Here is a 23,246-nt window from a genome sequence, read left to right as displayed (position 1 = left end):
ATCATACAAAGCATGGCAGGCAAGATAGTTTCATATCAAGAACAAAGAAAAAGTCAGAAATGAGATGAGAATCATGAACTTGCTGATTAATTTTCAAAGACAACACAGAAAGCAAGAAAAGCAAATTACCGTGTTAGTTGTTAAGTTAAAAAAAATCTCACAAAGTTAAATGGAAAAATTTAAGGATACAATCTTGTGTTCAAGGACTCTTTTAAGTTAGTTACAAAAATTTATCAGCTACATTAAGGATACATTGTTAATAAATGACATTTATTAACAAATACATTGTTAATAAATTTAGTTTAGTGAAAAATACTTGCTAGTCTAAACTTCAGGACTAATTCAGAGTCTATGCCATTGAGAATTTATGTGCCATAAAAAAATTATCTCTATGTGCAATGCCAAGTAGATTTCTGAATACAATCCCTTTTCAGTTTGCCATGCTATCTGACCTAAAAGTTAAATCTCAAATCAACTGTTAATTTTAATATAGAAACAATTATATACATATATTACATCTGGAAGTCAGATGAGAGAACTGAAGAGCTCAGAGATGACATTTCCTTTGGTCTACAATCAAAATGAACAGATTTCTACCGTACGCATCTCTAAAAAGGCAACATATTCCAATTTCCTTATTTAAGAAGTAGTCAGGGAAATTTTCCATATTTCACCAGATACACAAACATTTGTCCAATATAATGCAAAAAACATCAGTACCTCTGCCAAGAGCTGCTCCTCGGCAGCAGGGCTTTCCTCCCCATCACTCTGTGCTCCTGGGCCAGAGTCTGTAAGAGCCTTTGGTACACGAAACAGTCCCAGAGCAGGAGGAAGAACGGAGCAGGAAACGAGGATTAGTCATGAGGAAGACAAAGACCCAATCAAACACCATTCAGAGCCATTTAATTTAAGAAACACCATTAGAGGAAAAGCAAGGGTCCCCCAGCCACAAAAAGATTTTCATCCCAAGTATCGGAGCAGTTGTTGGCTCTGCCATTTCTCTTTTACCAAATTCAAACATGCCAAGAGAAAGGAATGCTGTGTGTCAGCTAAACTGATGCTATTTTATGACGAGAGCCAGAATTAGCATTTATTTTTCAAATCCGAAGCGTAAAACAAATTTCTTAAGAATTAATTCCCTTTTTGTCATTATGCCCTAACCAAAACTTTAAAGGCCTTCTTACCACATCAGTTCCATCCACTTTGTTCAAGGCCAAAGCAATCTGAAAAAAAATAACAACTCGCCTACTAAACAAAATTCTACTTTGGGGTATACAGAAAATGTTCACATGTTATTCCATTCCCAAGAGCAATAATCCACAAATCTTAGCAGGTACAGTATGTTTAAACAAAGAAAAAAAAAAAGCTGTGCAGAACTGGCTTTAAAATCTTCTACTTTCCTTCACAGAGAAATTTGCAAATCAGATGTCATCCTGCTCTGCAGTTCAATGACAAAACCAACTTGAAAAGGAACATGCTTGCTTCGACTTGGCTTTAAAAAAATTAATTCTTAAAAATATTTCTTCAGATACTCACTATGAAAAAGAACTGCTATTACAAGTATTTTGAGAATCAGATTCTAGCTCCTCTTTTTTTTTTTTTTTTTTTTTTGCTATCAGGCATGCAGCAAAACTTTCGTATTAATCTTTGGCAAACCTAAAAAAATTATAGCATCATGAGGTTTAGGCTAATGGAAGAGTTAAATATAAAAACTCTAAGAATGAGTAAGGATACACAGCCACTAAATAGTGGGGCTGTGATGGGATCCTTGGCCAGACATCAAAGGGACACTGACCAGCTCCTAGAATGGACCCTACCCAACCTGTGATGCACGGATGCTAGATTTCAATCATTTCCAAACAATCACCAACGCTAACACAAATTACACAGAAAGAGAATATAAAATACTATCTTCAAGCTTGCGAAGTCAGGGTGCTTTTACTATTACTGATGTTAGTGGCAAAACAGTGTATAAGTTCCCGAAGGACAACATAAAATTGCAGCGTGACTCCCTCTTTTCAGGTGGCAATCTTTCCATTATTGAAAATGTGGAGACCCTAAGGTGACCTTTCATACTTTCCTTTACCCCTCAAGGTCACTGGTTACACACTGCATTAAAATGTCAGAGTTATTTCCAGAGTCTGAGGTTCCTAAGTGACTTAACATTCAAGGCCCAATTATCCGTAACAATTAAGTTTGAACTGAATTGCTTCTGGCAGCTTCTAAATACAAGTATAACTTAAAGTTCTGAATGTTAACAACCTGTATTTGCCACTTCTGTAACCAAGCACAAATTCTTATTAGATGCTTATTAATTGGCTTGAGATAATCTATGTAGAGCTTTATAAGAAAAAAAAAGTCTGCCAACTAAATATTTTACTTGTATAAGTACAGTGATTCAACCTTCCCAGACTTCACCTTCTTTCTCAAATCTTCCTTTCTGTATCCCAGAAGTTCAAGATATTTTCCACGAGAATCATCCTCAAAGTTCACCTTTAAAAAAAAAAGATACAATCTTAAAGGCCTATTTTAAAATACTTGCTTTTATAACAACTGACAAGAATTCAAGATTTATTTAAAAAGTTTAAGGCCCACTATATCATCCTAAAGATTCACTACTAGAAAGAACTCAAACAACAATTTTTTAAAATCTGCTATTTTAAAAATAATTAGTATTAGCAACAATCATTGTTAAATACAACTCATTTTGAATTTTAATTTTTGCAAAGACAATCTCACATCCAGTTATAAGAATGCAAAGTTCACACTATATGAAACAGTCTATCCCAAAACTCTTCCCCCAAACTAATACATAAATATAAAATATAAAAATACAATCTATAGGCATGGTGGCGTGGCCTAGCGGCTGAAGTACTCGCCTTCCACACACTGGATCCCATATGGACACCAGTTCTAGTCCCGGCAGTTCCACTTCCCATTCAGCTCCCTGCCTGTGGCCTGGGAAAGCAGTTGAGGACGGCCAAAAAGTTTGGGACCCTGCACCTGTGTGGGAGACCCGGAAGAGTCTCCTGGCTTTGGATCAGCACAGCATCGGCCGTTGTGCTCACTTGGGGAGTGAATCATCGGACGGAGGATCTTCCTTTCTGTCTCTCCTCCTCTGTGTATATCTGACTTTCCAATAAATAAATAAATCTTTAGAAAAAAAATGCAATCTACAATATTTTCCCATTGTCCTTAACTGGATCTAGTAAAGACATTTAAATGGTCCATACTGGGTTAATCTCTCTGTTTATAAAACGATTGGCAGAGCAGTTAACATGCTGTTCGGGATGCCAGCATCCCATTTTAGAGTGTGTAGGTTGGAGTCCTTGCTCCACTTCTGATTCTAGCTTACTATTACTGCACATCTTGGGAGTCAGGAATAACTGAATCTGCCTCCACATGGAAAACCTGAATTAAGTTTGAGATTTCAGTTTGGCCTCGCCCAGTCTATTGAGGACATTTGTGGAATAAACCATTAGATGCATGGCTGGTCTCTGTCTGCTTTTCAAATAAAAAAACAAATTAAAAATAAAATATTTTAAAATTATTTTATATCAGGCCATTCAAAGTAGAGAAGGAAAAAACTCCAGCTATAAGACAGATTATTTGCATTTTAAACTTCATGAATTCAGGCAATCATACTTTTCCAACTGCTTCTTAAATTAAAAGGCAGATAGAGTATAAGGAGAAAAGTTTAAATATGCAGACAGGTTCCGGGGGCCACTTCCTTCGGGGTGAGTAGACCGAGGGGGAGGCCTCCGGGGCTGGGCAGGCCCGACACCCACCCGCCGCCCTCATGGGGCGGTGAATGGGATTTGGGAGGGGGGCGACCTTGGGCCTGGGTTATTTAAACCTCCAGCTGCCTCCTGGCAGCTGGTGGGTCTCAGGACGGGGCGTCTCATGCCTGGATCCCGGACAGCCGCCATGTGCTGAGCTGTCCTCGGGCCTGCTGGTTCCGGGGGCCGCTTCCTTCGGGGTGAGTAGACCGAGGGGGAGGCCTCCGGGGCTGGGCAGGCCCGACACCCACCCGCCGCCCTCATGGGGCGGTGAATGGGATTTGGGAGGGGGGCGACCTTGGGCCTGGGTTATTTAAACCTCCAGCTGCCTCCTGGCAGCTGGTGGGTCTCAGGACGGGGCGTCTCATGCCTGGATCCCGGACAGCCGCCATGTGCTGAGCTGTCCTCGGGCCTGCTGGTTCCGGGGGCCGCTTCCTTCGGGGTGAGTAGACCGAGGGGGAGGCCTCCGGGGCTGGGCAGGCCCGACACCCACCCGCCGCCCTCATGGGGCGGTGAATGGGATTTGGGAGGGGGGCGACCTTGGGCCTGGGTTATTTAAACCTCCAGCTGCCTCCTGGCAGCTGGTGGGTCTCAGGACGGGGCGTCTCATGCCTGGATCCCGGACAGCCGCCATGTGCTGAGCTGTCCTCGGGCCTGCTGGCTGCCCGGCCGGGGAGCTCTGGGGATTTGGTTCTTTGAGTTGCTGCTTAATTCCCTCCAGTTTGAACCCATTGTGCTTCTTGGACCTGAAACAGGCAGTAACTCTTCCTTAGCAAAACTTGTAATCACTAATAATTCTGAGTACCAAATACCAGTCATGCAGAAGCTAGGGCTTGGGGCCTGTCCTGCAAAAGTAGCTCCAACAGTTGGCCAATGTGTCAACTGGTAATGGAACAGAGTAGATTAGGCACGACTGAACAAACCTTAGCCCACAAGTAAAACTAGAAACCAGGAGGGCACAGAGGTCTTGCCGAGCTAGGTTCTTGTACCTGCTGGTCTGTGGGAGCCAGGGACGCTAAGCCACAGTGTCTAAGGCAGAGGTCGGGACAGGTGAGGAGCTGTGCCAAGCTGAGTCAGAGCATCCATTGGCAGGCAAGTGGTCTATGGCTGGGAACAGACCTGGTTGGGGAGCAAAGGGGACAACCCTAGCTGGGCTGAGGTTCCCACCAAGAGGCACATGGCCTGGAAGGGGAGCTGCGTTCTGATCTGGAAACAGCTGTAGTCTCCCTTGGCACAAGTGTGGACTGGGATTGGGTGCACCGAACCGGGCCGGACCCCGACTCCCCCTGGTGTTCTGGAGGACCAGGGCAGATGTGGGATGGACCAGGCAGGGTCTCAAACCCCTACTGAGCCATGTGTGAGCCATATGTGGGTATAGACAAACCATGGCTGGGCTGGAACATCCAACAGCAAGAACCAGATTGGGTGGAAGGCCAGACAGGAAAAGCCACAGTTCCTGTTATTACAGGAGGTGGACTGAGTAGGGTTGGCTCATGGACCCACTGGTAAGCGTGAAACCTGGCATTGGGAGAGGTTCTGATGGAGGAGCCTGGGCAACTCCTCTGGCAGGACACAGACCTGGCAGGTAAACGCAAGAAACATGATAGGAAACAGCCCAGAAAAGGCCATGGAAAGCTACCCACTGGCATACAATTGGCTGATGTGGGGGCAAGACCAGGCTGAATCTGTCCACATTATCCACTGGCAAATCCAGGCACCAGTGTGGGTCGACCTAGGGTTGGTCGCAACAAAGACTAGTGCACATTATGGAATGCCGAGGTGAGGTTGCCTGTACCGGAAGGGACCGCAGCGCCCTACCAGCCTGAGAACAAGAAAGGAAGTGGGCAGAGCCGGCAGGGGAATAAAGGAGGGTTTCTTTGCAGGACAGCTACTTCCGCAGGAGAGCATGGGCTGGGATGGGGGCAGACCAGACTAGGCAGAGCTACCACACCTGTGCGCCTCATGTGGACTAGATCAGGGAAAAGCCAGGCTGGGCGGATTATTCCTACTGGTGCAAGCAAAATTAAAGTGGGCAAGGGTTGTTTGGGCTTAGACGCAGCATCAACTGGAATCTGGGAGTGGGAGAGGCCTGGGAGGGAAATAGTGGGCTCATCCCTCTTGGGTTACCACTTTCACAGGACATAAAACTAAGATAACTAAGATAGCGGCTGGGGTGGAATGGGGTGTGGGACAGACTGGATTACTGCTACACTTACTGGCAAACCAGGGTAGGGAGTGGGCCTGGTGGGGGTTATTGTGGGTCGCTCCAACCTAGGCTGCAGCTCCCGCTGGTTTATGTGAGGGCCAAGTATGTGCTGGGCAGAACCAGGCTGGACTGCAACACCCATTGGTTCCAGTGGAAGTCGGGAGTGAAAACAGAACCAACCCAGCAACTGCAACCACCAGCTGATTGGAGCGATGGACGGTGCCAGGCCCTGTACTTGTTAGCACATACAAGAAGTTTCTTTGGAGATCTTCCTAATCTAAATGCTCGACTCAGAACCCTAACGAAGAAAAGAGAGAAGACAGAACAGGTCAACCAACCATCTCAGCTATGATGGACTATGTCAATCAGTTGATTTTTCAAAGATCTCATAGTGCTTGGAGTGGCAAGATTGACAGCGATTCATGACTGTGGCAATATCAAAACCACTTGAGCAAGAACCTCAGAGCATGCCCTACATCCGGGACCTGGGGAGGGTGGGAAATTGGGTGGGCCTTCTCCCTTAAATATCCCCCTGTAAACATGAAGGTAACAATATGGAAAACATACTAGTATTATCCACTTTCATGTAGCCCTTGAACCTTCTTACCCTAATTAACTATGTAAAAAATGTCAAAATAAAATCTTATAAAAATCTAAAAAAAAAAAAAAAAAATGCAGACAATAAAATGGTTTCAGGGCCCAGCATGATAGCCTAGTGGCTAAATCCTCGCCTTGCACAAGTGGGATCTCACATGGGCTCCAATTTGTAAAGCAGCTGCTCCACTTCCCATCCAGCTCCCTGCCTGTGGCCTGGGAAAGCAGTCAAGGATGGCCCAAAGCCTTGGGACCAAGTATCCACATGGAAGACTCAGAAGAAGCTCCTCTCTCCTGACTTGGGGTTGACTCACTTCTGTCATTGCAGCCACTTGGGGAGTTAACTCAGCAGATGGATGATTTTCTGTCAGTCCTCCTCTCTGTAAATCTGACTTTTCAACAAAAAGAAAATAAATCCTTGTTTTTTTTAAAGGTTTTACATACTAATTTTACCTTCAAAAAGGACCACACATTCTTCTCAAACTCAGTCTGGGAGGCATCAATTTTCTTCTGGCAATAGCTGATAAATCCTTGAGACTGTACAACCTGCTGAAGCTGGTCTGACCGGCTGAGGAATTCCTTTTCTGTTACAACCTGACTGATGAAGACCTGCTGCTGCTGCAGCTGCTGCTCAGCCCCCTGTGGAGACTGCACTCGGACATTCTCGAATGTAACCAGCTTGCCTCCAAACTGTGGAAGAACAAAGAACAAAGGAACAAAATCAGTCTCCCTGCAAGGAGGTAACCAAAAAACAAGCTTATTGCAAATCTGGAGACAACTGCTCCTGGCTCCTGGCTTCCTCGGCTCAGCTCTGGCCACTGTGGCCACTTAGGGAGTGAACCAGCAGACAGAAGATTTTTCTCTGTCTTTCCTTCTCTCTGTAAATCTGCTTTTCTAATAAATCTCTGAGGGGAAAAAGTGTTTGGATTATTTATACATCTATAATGAGAACTCATGGGGATGAGGCTCAAGTCTAACCAGGAAATGTATGTTCTGCTTCACTTACAGCCCAAAGGTAATTTTTCACAATATTTTTAGTGCTGCTATATTCTGACTGCAACCCATCTGAGAAGGTTAACTACACAATTTTGCACCTGTGGTGTCATGCAGCACGCTAAAAGGTTTGAAATTTTGAGAATTTTGCATTGCAAACCAGGGATGCCTAACCTATACAAAAATTCTTACAGGGGAGGCATTGTGGTCCAGCACAAGTTAATTGCCATGTGGACACCAGTACCCCACACAGGAGTGCCTGGTTTAAATATTGGCAATTCTGAGCTGCTGACCCTTTCCTGCTAATGCATGTGGGAGGCAGCAGATGAGGGTTAGATCCTTGTGGTCCTGATACCACATAGGAGACTTGGATGACCTTGCTTGCTCCTGGCTTCAGCCTGGCTCAGCAACAGTTGTTAAGGGCATTTGGAGAATGAAGTATTGTTAAAAATTTTTCTTACTGTCTTTCAAATAAATGCATCCTTTTTGAAAAAAAGAGAGGCAAGTCTTAGACTACATAAAACCAAAATCTGAAAAAAAAAAATGTACGTCCTACTTTTTCTGAGAAATCATTCTGAACGCTGTGATGAGAAGTCCACAATCACACCCCAAGTTCAAGCGGGCTCACTCTGATCATACTACAGTAACATTCTGCCTGGGGAACATGAAAATAAAATCCACCTACAGAAAAAGAAGCCCCGACAGGCCTTCGGATCCACTTGGGAGGCTTCTTCAGAGGTAACACTATGCTGTGCTGGGTGCTCTGCTGGGGAATCTGTAACGGGGGGAGCGGCTGTCCTGTGCCAAAAGGATCCAGATTCCCAAAAGATGACGACAGCTAAAAAAAAAAGAAGGAAAGGAAGGAAGGAAGAAAAGAAAGTGAAAATTCGTAACAAACTGTGTGCATTTTTTCAATAAATTTTTTAACTTAATTGTCCAGGAAATCCACATTACTGATCAGTAAAAAATGTTCAAAATAACAATGTAATTCTTTCATGCATTACAATATAAAGCTCTTAACACTTCTATTACCTTGTCAACTTGTTTCTGCCTCAAAGTATCTGTGCTTCCTCCCATGATAGAGTAAACACTGATACGTCCATCAAACGAGGCGGCTGATAAGACAGCAGGATTGCGGGGACACCACTGAATGTCAAAGCACCACTGTGTATTGGTGGGAAGTTCATATAACACCTAGGCCACAAAAATAACAAAACAGAAGTCAGGAAAGGATGCAGTCCTTTTAACACCAAAGCACTAATGCGGCCAACCACTACAACTAACATGAGCATTTTCTTCTAGAAAATATCTGTATTCAAGAAAAACACCATAGCAAGCTTTTTTTTTAAGTGTAAGAATGACCCATTATGTAGTCTTTGATGATCATAAGAATGCTACTTGAACTTTCAACCAGACTGAAACTAGCGCATCTTAAAACACTCAAGCTTTTCCACTTATATTGAACTGGCAATAGTGAATGCATTTGAAAAACCAGAAAACGTGATAGTCAAGTTACTAACCTCTAAAAGAATAATTCTTTCCTTTTTGCCTGATAACATCAAAATATCCATTATTTAGGTTACCTGAAAGTCCAATTTTAAAATCAATCTTACTTTGATTGTCAGTGTTAGAGACCTTCCACCAGCTACTTCACCCCCAGGATGGCTGCAACAGCTGAGTCTGAGCTAGGAGAAAACCTGAAGCCAGAAATTCCATCCGAGTCTCCCCAGCGGACAGCAGGGTCCCAAGCAGTTGGGCCATCTCCTGCTGTTTTTCCCATGCCATTGTCAGGAAGCTGGATTGGAAGTGTAGCAGCCCAGACACAAACTGGTATGCATTTGGGATGCAGGTTCCACAGGCTGTTTATACTACAAGCCGCAACACCAACCCATAAAGTCAATCTCAACACGGAGGAACTCACTGAGAAATCTGGCTTTAAGTCAAGAGAGGATAAAAATTAAAAAAAAAAAAAAAAGTAAAATCAATCACAAGAAAAATCAATACACAGAGAGGATAGACAGGGAGGAAGATCTTCTGTCTGTTGACTGATTTCCCAAGTCACCACAACGGCCAGAACTGAGCCGATCCAAAGCCAGGAACCAGGGGTCTCTTCCTGGTCTCCCACACAGGTGCAGGGTCCCAAGGCTTTGGGCTATCCTCAACTGTTTTCCCAGGTTAAAAGCAGACAGCTGGATGGGAAGCAGGGCCGCCAGGATCAGAACCAGTGCCCATATGGGATCCTAGCATGTGCAAGGTAAGGACTTTAGCCACCAGGTTACCTTGCCAGCCCCCCCAAAATTAAAATCTTAAAGAACTCAACAACATACTCATTGCCCCATTTGTGAAATAAATCAATCTAAGTATTTCTGATTTATTTTATAGAAAATGGTGATTATTCATATCCATGTACTATTTTTAACAACTGTTTTTCTGGTTAAAACAGCCAGGTTTATATAATACTCCTGAAGAAATTTGTTGGATTAACATTTCACACTTACCCATCACATGTACTTAAAACATGTTATTAACTATAACAATGCAAAAAGAACCTCTCTAGAGGTGGGCATTCAGCCTAGTGATTAAGATGGCTGTGTCCTGGGGACATGAGCAGGCTAACTTGCTGCATGAGATCAGGCAACCCACACCGGAGTAATGGGTTCAAGTCCTATCTGCTATGCTTCCCACCCAACTCCCTGCTCACGCCCCTGCTACCACACAGGAGAGCCAGAGTTCATGATTCCTGGCTGTGGATTTGGTCCCTCCCCAGTTGCTAATTTGAGAAGTGAACCAGCAAATGGAAGATTTCTCTCTCTCCCCTTTCCTCTCTGTCTCCTATATCTGCCTTTCAAATAAGTAAATTTAAAAAAAGATACAATTACCCATCCATATTAGAGATATCTGACTCAAACTCCTGACTGCAGCAATCCTGTAAAAGCAGCCCCAGGGTTAACAGTAGAGAAGGTTCTAGTAACTGACTTCCTGCCACTCATTGTGAGAGGCCTGGATTAGGTTCTCAACTCTCAGCTTCGACTCTTGGCCCAGCCACAGCTGTTTTGGCCTTATCAGGAGAAAACCAACACATGGGAGATTTCTCTTTTCCTGCATCTCAATTAATTGTTTTTTAAAAAAGATCCATATGGTAAATTTTCAACTCTTACAAGTCACATAAAAATGAAATATAGGGCCTGGCACGGTGGCGCAAGTGGTTAAGGTCCTTGCCTTGCATGCCCGGGATCCCATATGGGCGCTGGTTCTATCCCGGCAGCAGAGGACGGCCCAAAGCCCTGGGACCCTGCAACCCACCCCCTCCCCCCCGTGGGAAACTGGGAAGAGTCTCCTGGCTTTGGCTCAGCATAGTATCGGCCGTTGCGCTCACTTGGGGAGTGAATCCTCGGACTGAAGATCTTCCTCTCTGTCTCTCCTCTCTGTATATCCGCCTTTCCAATAAAAAATAATAAAAAGAAATCTTTTAAAAAAAAATGAAATATACAAGGGGTATAAGGTTAGGAAACATTTCCTGCCCATACCTCTCCTGTGTTTGGGTTGGAGCAGAGAATCTTAGCATCCTTTCCACAGCTCAGTAACAATTCAGGATCAGCCATGCTCCAAGCAATTGCCAAAATTCCCCTATGAAAAAAACAAAGGAAGCAAGACATCATTAATTTTGAAAAGTCAAATCTCATATTATTTCAATGTAAAAGTTATTATCTCAATTTTCCACAAAACAATTTGGTAATGTACACATTCTTTGATCATTGCAAGGATACAGAATGTTTGGGCCAATACGGTGGTGCACCTTGCTAATCCTCTGTCCTATAACGCCGGGATCCCAAACGGGTGCTGGTTCATGTTCCAACTGTTCTATTTTCCATCCTGCACTCTACTGATGGCCTGGGAAAGCAACGGAGGATGACTCAAAGCATTGGGACTCTGCCGCCACCCAAGGAGGAGACTCCTGGCTCCTGGCTTCAAATTGGCTCAGCTCCAGCCTTTGTGACCATTTGGGGAATGAACCAAAGGATGGAAGACCTTCTCTGTCTCTCCTCCTCTCTGTATAATAAAACAAATCTTTAAAATACATAAATAATACAGAATTTCAACATGATGTGTACTATGTCTTTCTTACCTTCCACATGATAAATATATAGATACAGTTAGATTATGACCATGTGGGGCCCAGCACCGTGGCCTAGTGGCTTAAAGGTCCTCGCCTTGAACGCACCAGGATCCCATATGGGCACCGGTTCTAATCTCGGCAGCCCCACTTCCCATCCAGCTTCCTGCCTGTGGCCTGGGAAAGCAGTCAAGGACGGCCCAAAGCCTTGGGACCCTGCACCCACGTAGGAGACCCAGAAGAGGTTCCTGGTTCCCAGCTTCGGACTGGCGCAGCACTGGCCGTTGTGGTCACTTGGGGAGTGAATCATGGGATGGAAGATCTTCCTTTCTGTATATCTGACTTCCCAATAAAAACAAAATAAATCTTAAAAAAAAAGATTATGACCATGTGAAAGTTAAGAACAAAAAATAAAAATTACCTAACAACATGATCTGTGTAACTTGGCCCCTCCACCTATATAGGAGACCTAGATGGCATTCCAGGTCCCTGGTACTGGTCTGACACAACCACAACTGCCACAATCACTTAGGAGAGAGGATGGAAGCTCGCTCTCTCCTCCTTTCTCTAGCTTTACCTTTCAAATAAATAAATCTTACAAAAGAATAAGAAAAAAAAAGTTTTATTCTCCTAAATACATATGCCTATATTCCTGGGATACCCAATTATCAGCGAGAAGAACTGTGCCCATTAACTAATTCAATTCCGTAAATCTGAAACTAACATGAGAAAAATCTCCATCCTGCACATTTATTAAAACTGAAAACAAGTCAGCATTGTAGCATAAGTGGGGAAGGCTGCCACCTGGTGCCATATGGGTGCCAATTCAATTTCCAATTATTCCACTCCTGATCCAGCTCTCTGCTAACTCTGGGAAAGCTGTGGAACATGGCCCAAGGTGTCTGAGCCCTGCCACCTATGTGGGAGACCGTGAAGAAGCTCCTGACTCCATGCTGCGGCCACCTGTGAAATGAATGTCTCTCCCTCTCTCTCAAATAAACTCTCAAATAAACTTAATATCCGAAGGGGGGGAGTGAACCCTCAGAACAGAAGGAACCATATACTTATCTCAAAAGTATATGCTTTTAAATTAGAATGAAAACTTAGAAATAAAGTTAAAATGCTTTCTGGCACCAAATGTTACAGAAGACTTGTTCTGATTAAGAATGATAGATACTAACAAAAAATCACACTGCTTAATAAATTTCAAGGGTTGTCCCTAGGTTCTATAACAAATCAGAATTCTGATCTGCTAATTATACTTAAAACAAGTAGTAGAAAATCTTTCAACAAAGGATACATGCTACAATATGATTTAGCTGCCAACTCTTGGTATAGAAAACAAGATGACTATTGTTTAAACAGGGACCCACCTTTGGTCTTGTGGACAAGCCACTACTGAGGATGCCCATATCACACACTGGAGTGTCAGGGTTCAACACCAGGCTCTGGCTCCTGATCCAGCCTCTTGCTAATGCAGACCCTTACAGCCAGTGGCAATGGTTCAAACCTCTGGATTCTGACACCTGCATGGCAGCCCGGCTTGAGTTCCTAGTTCCCGGACTAAGCCCAGTCCCAACCATCTGGGGATCTGTGGACTCAACCAGTAGATGGGAGCTATTTTTCCCTGTCTCTCTTTTTCTTTCCTCCAACTTGCCTCCCCTTCTCCCTACCTTTAAGGAAATACATTTTTAACTTTAAAAACAAAACATGTACAGTACCTTTTACCAGTTAGAGACCAAACAGATTCATAATTTCAAAAAATTACCTGACAACTTAAAAATGCTTTAGGAAAACAATCAAGTTTCTTGGAACAGCAATATGATACCTGGCATGGTTTTCCAGGACGCGAAGTGGAGAGGAGGCGAATCGCAGATCCCACATCTGGATCACAGGTAGCCTGTCATCCTCAGAGGCAAGGACCATCTGAGTAGCAATCTCAGGGTGCCACGCCAACCCGGAGCAATGCATCTGCAGACAGTTAGAGCTCATATTTTATCAATCACTTTACTTTATGAGAAACAAAACAGGAAGTCTGGGATTGCTTCTATTGAAACAACAATAAAAATGTTTAGGTTTAGTTTTTAAAAACAAAACTATTAAATGTTAGTAAATTGTTTTGAACAGCAATCTTTTCAAAAGATTTATTTATTTTTATTATAAAGTCAGATATACAGAGAGGAGGAGAGACAGAGAGGAAGATCTTCCGTCCAATGATTCACTCCCCAAGTACCCACAACGGATGGCGCTGCGCCGATCTGGAGCAAGGATCCAGGAACTTCCAGGTCTCCCACACGGGTGCAGGGTCCCAAGTCTTTGGGCTGTCCTCAACTGCTTTCCCAGGCCACAAGCAGGGAGCTAATGGGAAGTGGAGCTGCCAGGATTAGGACCGGCGCCCATATGGGATCCCAGTGCGTTCAAGGCAAGAACTTTAGCTGCCAGGCCACATCGCAGGGCCCAAAACAGTAATCTTAAGAGTCAAAATGTTTTGAAGTTTTCCATTCACCTAGCTATTTCACATGTACAAAATCATTATGGGCCATAATGATTTTTATCAAACATCTCACTGTCAAAATCCTAACTATGTTACTGCAGGTTAAATGACTGCTTGCAATGCAGGCATCCTGTATCAGAGCGCTAGTTTGAGTTCCCACTGGCTCGTTTCCAATTGCAATCCCTGCTAATGTTCCTAGGAAGGCACAGAAGATGGCCCAAATATGTGGGAGACCAATACAGAGTTCTGGGTCCTTGGCTTCAGCCTGACCTGGAAATAGGTATCTCTGCCATCTAAGAATGAGTCAGCAAATGGAAGATCTCTGTGCCTTTCTCTCCCTCTCTGTCACTCCATCTTACAAATAACAAATCTTTCTGTAAAAACAGAACCAGAGGGGCCAGCACCATAGTGTACCTCTGTTTGCCTGCAACTCTGGCATTCCAAAGGAGTGCCTATTCTTGTCCCAGCTGCTCCACTTCAGATTAAGCTCCCAGCCAATGGTCTGGGAAAACAGAGAAGGATAGCCTGAGTCCTTGGGTCCCTGGCACCCATGTAGAGACCCAGAAGAAGCTTCTGGTCGTGGCCTACTCTGGTCATTGGTGCCATTTGCATGAAAGATTCCCCTCTCCTGCTCCTCAATTCTTTTAGCCTTCTAAAAAATAATGACAAAAATATTTTAAAAACAAAAAAGCTTCATATTTTTTTCCCTATTTTATCAGGAAAACCAACAAAAATGTTTTAAGTAACAACTACTAATTAAATTTTCATATAGGATCAATTGACATTATTACTGAAAATTATCTGGAAGTACAGATCCCACTGTTTCAAAAAATGAACAAAATTCTTACTGCATATTTAATTCCACTGAAACATTTGCTTTAAAACTGATTCACTTAAACAACAATACACTGAGCCCAGCACAGCAGCCCAGCAGCTAAAGTTCTTGCCTTGCACACGCTGGAATCCCATATGGACACCAGTTCTAATCCTGGCAGTTCCACTTGTGGCCTGGGAAAGCAGTCGAGGACGGCCCAGGGCTTTGGGACCCTGCACCTGCGTGGGAGACTTGGAGGAAGTTCCTGGTTCCTGGCTCCAGATCAGCACAGCACAGGCCGTTGCGCTCACTTGGGGAGTGAATCATTGGACGGATGATCTTCCTCTCTGTCTCTCCTTCTCTCTGTATATCTGACTTTGTAATAAAAATAAATAAATCTTTAAAAGAAACAGAAGGTCTATATTTTGTCTAAATTACTTCACAGCACTGAAACATAAAAATGGAAGGACTCCGTAAGGCTGAATTTCAAGTGCCTTACAGCAGGGTACCCAGGGCAAAGCGCAGTGACATTAGCTCCCTCCAACAGAACCCAAGAGATAAGCCAGGGTTCTGGAAAGGTCAAGTCTGCACATTCCAGGAAAAGCTAATGAACTAAAAATTGTTACAAAATTTTGCAAAATAATCAGCCTACTATGGAATAAACTATTTGCTGAATCAACCTCTCTCTTATTCTGAATGGTACACAACATGACTTACTGGTAATCTTATCATTTTCCCTAAGGGAGATAAAAAGATTCTTTCCAATATGACTGATCAATAAAACACAAGATTTGATCTTACAGAATTTTCTTTCCTGCCAACTCTAACAATACTGGAACAACTCTTGTAGAAATGCAACATCACACATTACAGGCTTACTCACCCTGTTACTATGGTCACTGACTTTGATGATCGGTTCATTTTTCCTAAGATCCCATACTGTCGCCCGGCCACTGGGACTGGCTGATGCTAAAATATGCTGAACTTGTCTGTTCCATGCAGTGCAGCTGACATCTTCTGGGGGCTAGAAGAATAAACTATTACGAGCCATTTCTCAATGAGAGCAAAATTCAACTGTAACACAGAAACCTTTGGTTAAATTAACACTGCTGTTAGCACAATATGCCACTTCAAGTTTATTTTGTTTAATATTGTCTCACACAACAAGCATTTATTGAGCTCTGCTGTAAATCAAGTACTGCTTCTTTTGCAGTGACTCCAAGAAAAAGCACAGCCACAAAGTAGACTCTGGCGAATGACACAGATATCTGGGAAAAACAAAAATTATGACCTTGACTACAATAAAAATGTTAGGCCAAATGTTATCATTAAGAAATTACTCTTACTGGGCCCGGCGGGATGGCCTAGCAGCTAAAGTCCTCGCCTTGAAAGTACCAGGATCCCACGTGGATGCCGCTTCTAGTCCCGGCAGCTCCACTTCCCATCCAGCTCCCTGCTTGTGGCCTAGGAAGGCAGTCGAAGACAGCCCAAAGCCCTGGGACCCTGTACCCACGTGGGAGACCCGGAAGAGGTTCCTGGTTCCTGGCTTCGGATCGGTGCAGCACTGGCCATTGTGGTCACTTGAGGAGTGAGTCATCGGACAGAGGATCTTCCTCTCTGTCTCTCCTCCTCTCTGTATATCTGACTTTATAATAAAAATAAATAAATCTTTAAAAAATAAAAAAAAAGAAAGAAATTGCTCTTACTGTTAGGGCCAGTTAAAGTGGTCATACTGGGTGTCTTTATGTAAAGAAAGAACAAGGAGGGATTAACTTTACCCAACTTACAAGAAATGCACAACAAAAAATTGAGTGGCTTTGTTTTTTCTTTTTTAAATTAAGGTTGCAAGTTCAGCTAGCAGAGACAGTGGAGCAACAATCACACACAAAAAAATTACACTATATCTAAGAAAACCTAGAGTATTTGTCTCCCTGTTACTACTGTATGTCTAGTAAAATGAACAGTACCTAATAATGCAGTAGGTGCTAGATGTTTACCATTGAAGGCCTCACTGAAACTCTGAAGAAATGTATTAGTACAATGACATTTAAGCAAAGATTTGTGCAAAAAAATTAAAAACAGAAACAGTTTTTTTTTTATTACATTGGTCACAATTAATACAATACCTGTGTTTTGGCTCCTGGAGTCATTGGAGCTGCAAAATTGTTGAGATCCCAAATGTAGATTTCAGACTCATTAGCACCAGAGGCAACAAGATTCGTCTGCAATAAGAAATTATTCATAACTAAGTAAGACTTGATACCTCAGAATAACTCAGGCAACAGCTAGGAGAATGTAAATTTTAGCACATCTGATTTTTCTCATCAATTAAGAAAGCAAAAACATATTCTTATAAGACTGTATGCAATATACCTTCATATTTTAATTAGATTTTTAGAGAAACAGATTCTAAAATTATTTAACTAAAAATAAAGTATGTGCATGTGGAGGGGTGAATGTCAATTGTGGCATAATGAGAGTTCTGCCATCACCCGTGATGCCAACGTCCCATATATGCGCTTACTCCTATCCTAGCTGCTCCACCTCCCATGCAGCAAGCAGGAGGAGACGACCCAAGTGTGTTGTCCCCTGTTACCTATGTGGGAGACCCAGATGAAGCTCCTGGCTTACCCAGGTCCAGCTTTGGTTGTTATACCTATTTGGGGATTGGATCAGCAAATGGAAGAGGATCACTGTATTGCCTTCTTTGTGTAACTCTTTCAAATAAAATACACAAATTATCAAAACCAATTCTAATGTAAGACATCACACAAACAATTACATGGACTGATTTTAAAACCATCTAACCCTGCAGGGATTATCATTTGTAGCTTTGCAGCAATATATAGGAAAAACAAATCTATTTTTTAAAAAGTTTTATTTTTTCTTGAAAGAGAGAAAAAGAAATCTCTCATCTGCTGGTTCATTCCCGCAAATGGTCACAAGAGCCAGAGCTGGGCGGATCCCAAGCTGGGAGTCAGGAGCTTCCTTCAGATCTCCATTGTGGGCATAACTGCCCAAGGCCTTGGGCCATTCTCTGCTCTTTTCTTAGGCCATAAGCAGGGAGCTGGATCAGAAGTGGAACAATCAGGACGCTTTTGGAGCCCTTGTGGATACCAGAGCTGCAAGCGTAGTATTAGCCTGTCATACCACTGCACCAGCCCCACAAGGAAATCTTATTCTGAAAGACAAAGAGGTCACTATCAACTGTTTTCAGAAACAGCTGAATGCTAAAAGCATAACATGGTCCTTAGGATATCTTTAGGTCAGCTTCCAGAACCAGGCTACTTGAGGACTAGTGGAACCCTGCCTTAAATTCTCACATTTTTCTAGTTCATTTACATGCAAAATATTCAAAGTGGCAATAATTTTATAATCTCTGTTCCGCATCTTCAGGGCAAAAAAGGACCCTAAAACTACGATATAAAACACAAAAAAATGAGTTTCAAATATTTACTTTGACTCTCTATTATGCTCGTAAGTTCTCTAGTCAAGTGGCATAAGACACCACCATCACCACAAGAAATTTATGGTAGTAGCTACTATAATACAAAACACTCACCAAAAACCAACAAATGCTTCATATAATTGACTAGGAATTCACTATCTAAACAGTAAGCAATTAAGTGAACTTAGGCTCTATTTCTTTTATTTTTACTTTTTATTTTTTTGCAAAGCCAGATCAGATTTACAGAGAGTACAGACAGAAAAGATCATCCATTCGCTGGTTCACTCCCTAAAAAAACCAAGGGCTGAAACTAGGCTGATCTGAAGCCAGAAGCCAGGTGTTTCTTCCAGGTTTCACACACAGTTGCAGGATCCCAAGGATTTAGGCCCAGCACTTTCCCAGACCATAAGCAGGGAGCTGGATAGGAAGTGGAACAGCCAGGACACAAACCGGCATCCATATGGGATCCTGATACTTGCAGAGTGAGGATTTAGTCATTGAGCCACTGCACAAGGCCCAAGGCTCAATTTCTATGCCCTAAATTTATAGTTGTAATAATAATGAAAAAAAAAAAAAGAACTATTTAAAGTATTCTTAATATGTTATCAACTATTCTGGTTGCTATTAACCTAGACGTGAATGTGGACCAGCACTATGGCATAACATGTAAAGCCACTATCTCCTACAGGCGTGAGTTTGAGTTCCAGCTGCTCTACTTCCAATCCAGCTCCCTGCTAATGGGCCTGGGGAAGGAGCAGAAGATGCTCCAAGAGCTTGGGTCCTTGCATCCACATGGGAGACTCGGAATAAGTGCCTGGATAATTGTTTTGGATCAGCCTAACTCCAGCCGTTGCAGTCATTTGGGGATGGAAGATCTCTGCCTTTCAAATATAAATAATAATAAATAAATAAATCTTTTTAACAAATTCAGAATCTGTTTTTTAAACAATCTTTTTAAAGATTTATTTTACTTTTATTGCAATGTCAGATATACAGAGAGGAGGAGAGATAGAGAGGAAGATTTTCCGTCCGATGATTCACTCCCCAAGCTACCGCAATGGCTGGAGCTGAGTCAATCCAAAGCCAGGATCTAGAAACTTCCTCTGGGTCTCCCCCGTGGGTGCAGGGTCCCAAGGCTTTGTGGCTGTCCAGGCCACAAGCAGGGAGCTGGATGGGAAGTGAAGCTGCCAGAATTAGAACCAGCATCCATATGGAAACCTGGTACATTTAAGGTGAGGACTTTAACTGCTAGGCCATCATGCCGGGTCCAACAAATTCAGAATCTTATTAACTCAACATCTTTATTAACCTATGCATTTATGCAACTAATACTTAATGATATTTTAAAAAGGCAACAATAGGATCTTTACTAATTACTAAATTTGTATTACACTAAAAAAAACTTCAAAGTATTTTAAATTTAATTACTAATGATCAATTATTCTATTTTTTTAAAGTTCTTAATTAATAAACAGTGAATTACCCCAGACAAAATAGCAGTACCTTAATGCTAACCTACAACAAATTTTTAAAGGTATAGATTTTAAATTTTAAAGGTATAGATTTCTGGTGGCCATGTACCACATCCCATATGGCGTCAGTTCAAGTCTCAGCTGCTCTACTTCCAACCCAGCTCCTTGCTAATGGCCTGGGAAGGCAGCAGAGAATGGCCCAAAGTCTTGGGTCCCTGTATCCACATGGGAAGCCTAACAGAAGCTCCTGGTTCCCACTTTTGGACTGGCCCAGCACTGGCTTTTGTGACCATTTAGGAAGTGAATCAAAGGATGGAAGATCTGTTTCTGTCTCTCAGTGACTTTCAAGTAAAACAAGCTTCTTAAAAAAAAAAAAAAGATATATCATACACACATAAAAACTAGATTTCCATCTCATAGGACTCTAATGTTTTTAAAAAGTCCAGTCAGATAGACTTCTAGAAATAAATCCATTAGCCTGGTTCCTTCATAGAGTCAGTAATTTTCACTCTTATCCTAACTCTCAACCCACCAACTAACTAAACAAATGTACTCACTCACCAACCTGTCCAGGCATGTATTTTGTAGCTTTCAAATCCATGACTGAGCCAAAACAGATACATGCACTTATCTCAACTGAACAGCACAGACACTGAGGACCATGAAGAGACGCAGAAATGGCTAACCTGGAAAGTGTTCACATCCAGGGCTCTCACTGGGCCAGTGTGCTTGTCATTCTGGGCAATCACAACGTCCTTGTCTCCAGCTATAATTTTAGAAGGATCATAAAGAATAATATTTCCATTTTCACCACCTGCAATCAAAACTCCAGAGACTTCTCCTTTGGAATCCATCTTATGAGGCCCCCAAATTAACTTGTGGTACCTTTAGGACAAAATGAGCAAAACAACATATTGTTGAAATTGAAGAAATGTTGAAAAGAATTTGAAATTATATGCTGAATTTTTGTGTTTTCATAAATACTCCAAACACTGTTTTTCCATCTGGTAATTGTGTACAAGTTTAGTGAAATGGCATTTTTATTTTTAATTTACAGAGGGAAAAAAATGTAGAGGTAGTGTACTATAGCAAAGTATACTTCAAAAGACAGGACTAGAGAACTCTTCCTACTGAGAATTCTGAGGCCCTAGCTAAGGTGATCATCTTGCAAAATAAAAAAATTCTGACTACATAAGCAGTCACTAGCAAGTACTCTATTATACAGCAGAGGTACTTCAAGGAAGTGAAATTTAAAAAAAAAAAAAATGTTTTCTAACAGAAAAGCAACACTAAAAGTATGTCTACTATGACAAGTGTCTACACAGGTAACCAATAGAAGGTTCTGGAACGGCCTTGAGAAGAACCACAAAGGTTGGGGAATCTGACAAGGAAGGGTTTTCACTAGACACACCCAGGCTATCTGGAGCTCCCATCAGTTTGAGAGTTCTGCACAATGTAACGTAAGAGAGGCTTCATGACATTCCATTACCTGAGCTGTATTCTACCAGCTAAATACAATCTCTTCGAAATGTGCTAAAATATTAAGGCAATAAAGTTTGTTTAATTGCTCAAATGAAAATGTCCTTCCTTTGTACATATAAAGGCACAAGTACTTAAACAGAAAAACCAAAAAAACTACTGTCATAAACCAAAAAATCCTTTGTGAAATAAACTTCTAAATAAATAATTCTAAGTAATCGGTCATCCAGGAATAATTAATATTAGCATGAATATTTATTTCAAGCAAGCAGCACATATTTTCAAAATTATTAATAAATACTGAAGTCCAACACAGAAAATGCTCACTTACCTGTCCTTAATAAAAAGTGAGATATGGGGAATAGAAAAAAGTAGAAAAGTAATCATGAGGAAAAAATACTAGAAACTACAGCTTCCTTTTTATATCCTCTGTATAATAATGAGTAATAAAACAGTGAATGGAACATATAAACATTTCTTTACTTCCATAAAACCTGGAGCCAGTGCAGTGGGTTAGCGAGTTAATCCTCTGTCTGCAGCACTGGCATCCCACATGGGCTCCAGCTCAAGTCCCAGCTGTTTCTCTTCCTATTCAGCTCCCTGCTAAAGACCTGGCAAAATAGTAGAGGAAGGCCCAAGTCCTTGGGCCTTTGCAGCCATGTAGAAGATCTAGAAGAAGCTCCTGGCTCCCAACGTTAGAACCAACCCCGCTTGGGCAGCTACAGACAATCTGGATGTAAATCCTCCCTCTCACTCTGTTAACTCCATATTTTAAGTTAAAAAAAAACTTAAAAAGATTTTTTTAAACCCATTCACATGATTTCTTACAACATATTTATTTCATATTACTTTGATATCCCTTGCAGTTTATAACAACATAATTACATCAAAAATATACACCAACCACACATGTAATTAGACAACCATGGATTTAAGTTGAGCCTCTTACCTGTGAGAGGAAGAGAAAGTAGCACAGGATTTCATATCCAAGGATGGGTCAGAAAGGTCTAATTCAAATATCTCAAGGGAAGCATTGGTACTAAATGTTGCATCTAATTGCTGAGCAGATGTTCCTGTGAAAAACACATTCATGCTAACTACATACACAAAAGATTCAGAGAAAACTACACAAAATGAAAATCAAAAGCATGATTTTTAGCTGTCACTCAGGAATGCTGGATTAGAGGCTCACTCTCAGCATGTAGTTACTGAACAGATCTTACATCACTACGGCGGTGAGATTCTGGCCCAGGGCTGGAACACCGTCTCTGTAACAGTGGGTGCTGCACCAAGTTTTTATAGCCTGTGTATATTTTAAATGCTCTCTGAAGAATGGTCCTCTGATTTACTGTATCTACTTACAGTCATACACGATATAACTACCTAATTTTTTTTCTTTTTAAAGATTTAACCTAGCAGGGCCCGGTGCGGTAACCTAGTGGCTGAAGTCCTTGTCTTGTATGTGACAGGATTCCACATGGGCGCTGCTTTATATCCTGGCTGCTCTACTTCCCTTCCAGCTCTCTGTTTGTGGCTGGGAAAGCAGCAGAGGACAGCCCAAAGCCTTGGGACCCTGCGCCCACATGGGAGGCTGGGAAGAGGCTCCCGGTTTCGGATCAGCTCAGCTCAGCTCTGGACACTGCAGCCACTTGGGGAGTGAACCTGCAAACAGATCTTTCTCTCCTCTCTGTAAATCTGACTTCCCAATAAGAATTTTAAAAAATCTTTAATAAAAAAAGATTTGCTTGGGCCCGGCGGAGTGGCCTAGCAGCTAAAGTCCTCGCCTTGAACGTACCAAGATCCCATTTGGGTGCTGGTTCTGGTCCCAGCAGCTCCACTTCCCATCCAGCTCC

General features: G+C 42.3%; 1 protein-coding gene across 1 annotated transcript in view; it reads right to left on the bottom strand.

The window, feature by feature from the left end:
* The window catches only part of LOC121166327 (protein transport protein Sec31A-like), a 69,796-nt gene that overhangs the window by 36,128 nt on the left and 10,422 nt on the right, over positions 1-23,246 (bottom strand). Inside the window, exons 3-14 of the mRNA XM_040995473.1 lie at positions 22,343-22,466; positions 20,601-20,799; positions 17,121-17,216; positions 15,878-16,018; positions 13,515-13,657; positions 11,100-11,199; positions 8,605-8,766; positions 8,258-8,410; positions 7,033-7,269; positions 2,419-2,493; positions 1,185-1,223; positions 721-798 (exon numbers count right to left, since the gene is read on the bottom strand). Coding sequence (XP_040851407.1) covers positions 721-798; positions 1,185-1,223; positions 2,419-2,493; positions 7,033-7,269; positions 8,258-8,410; positions 8,605-8,766; positions 11,100-11,199; positions 13,515-13,657; positions 15,878-16,018; positions 17,121-17,216; positions 20,601-20,799; positions 22,343-22,466 — 1,547 coding nt within the window. The remainder of the gene's footprint in view (positions 1-720; positions 799-1,184; positions 1,224-2,418; positions 2,494-7,032; positions 7,270-8,257; positions 8,411-8,604; positions 8,767-11,099; positions 11,200-13,514; positions 13,658-15,877; positions 16,019-17,120; positions 17,217-20,600; positions 20,800-22,342; positions 22,467-23,246) is intronic.

This window comes from Ochotona curzoniae, unplaced genomic scaffold, assembly GCF_017591425.1.
Source record: "Ochotona curzoniae isolate NIBS_2020 unplaced genomic scaffold, NIBS_Ocur_1.0 patch124, whole genome shotgun sequence".
NCBI lineage: Eukaryota > Metazoa > Chordata > Mammalia > Lagomorpha > Ochotonidae > Ochotona > Ochotona curzoniae.
This window is presented reverse-complemented; position numbering and strand designations above follow the sequence as displayed.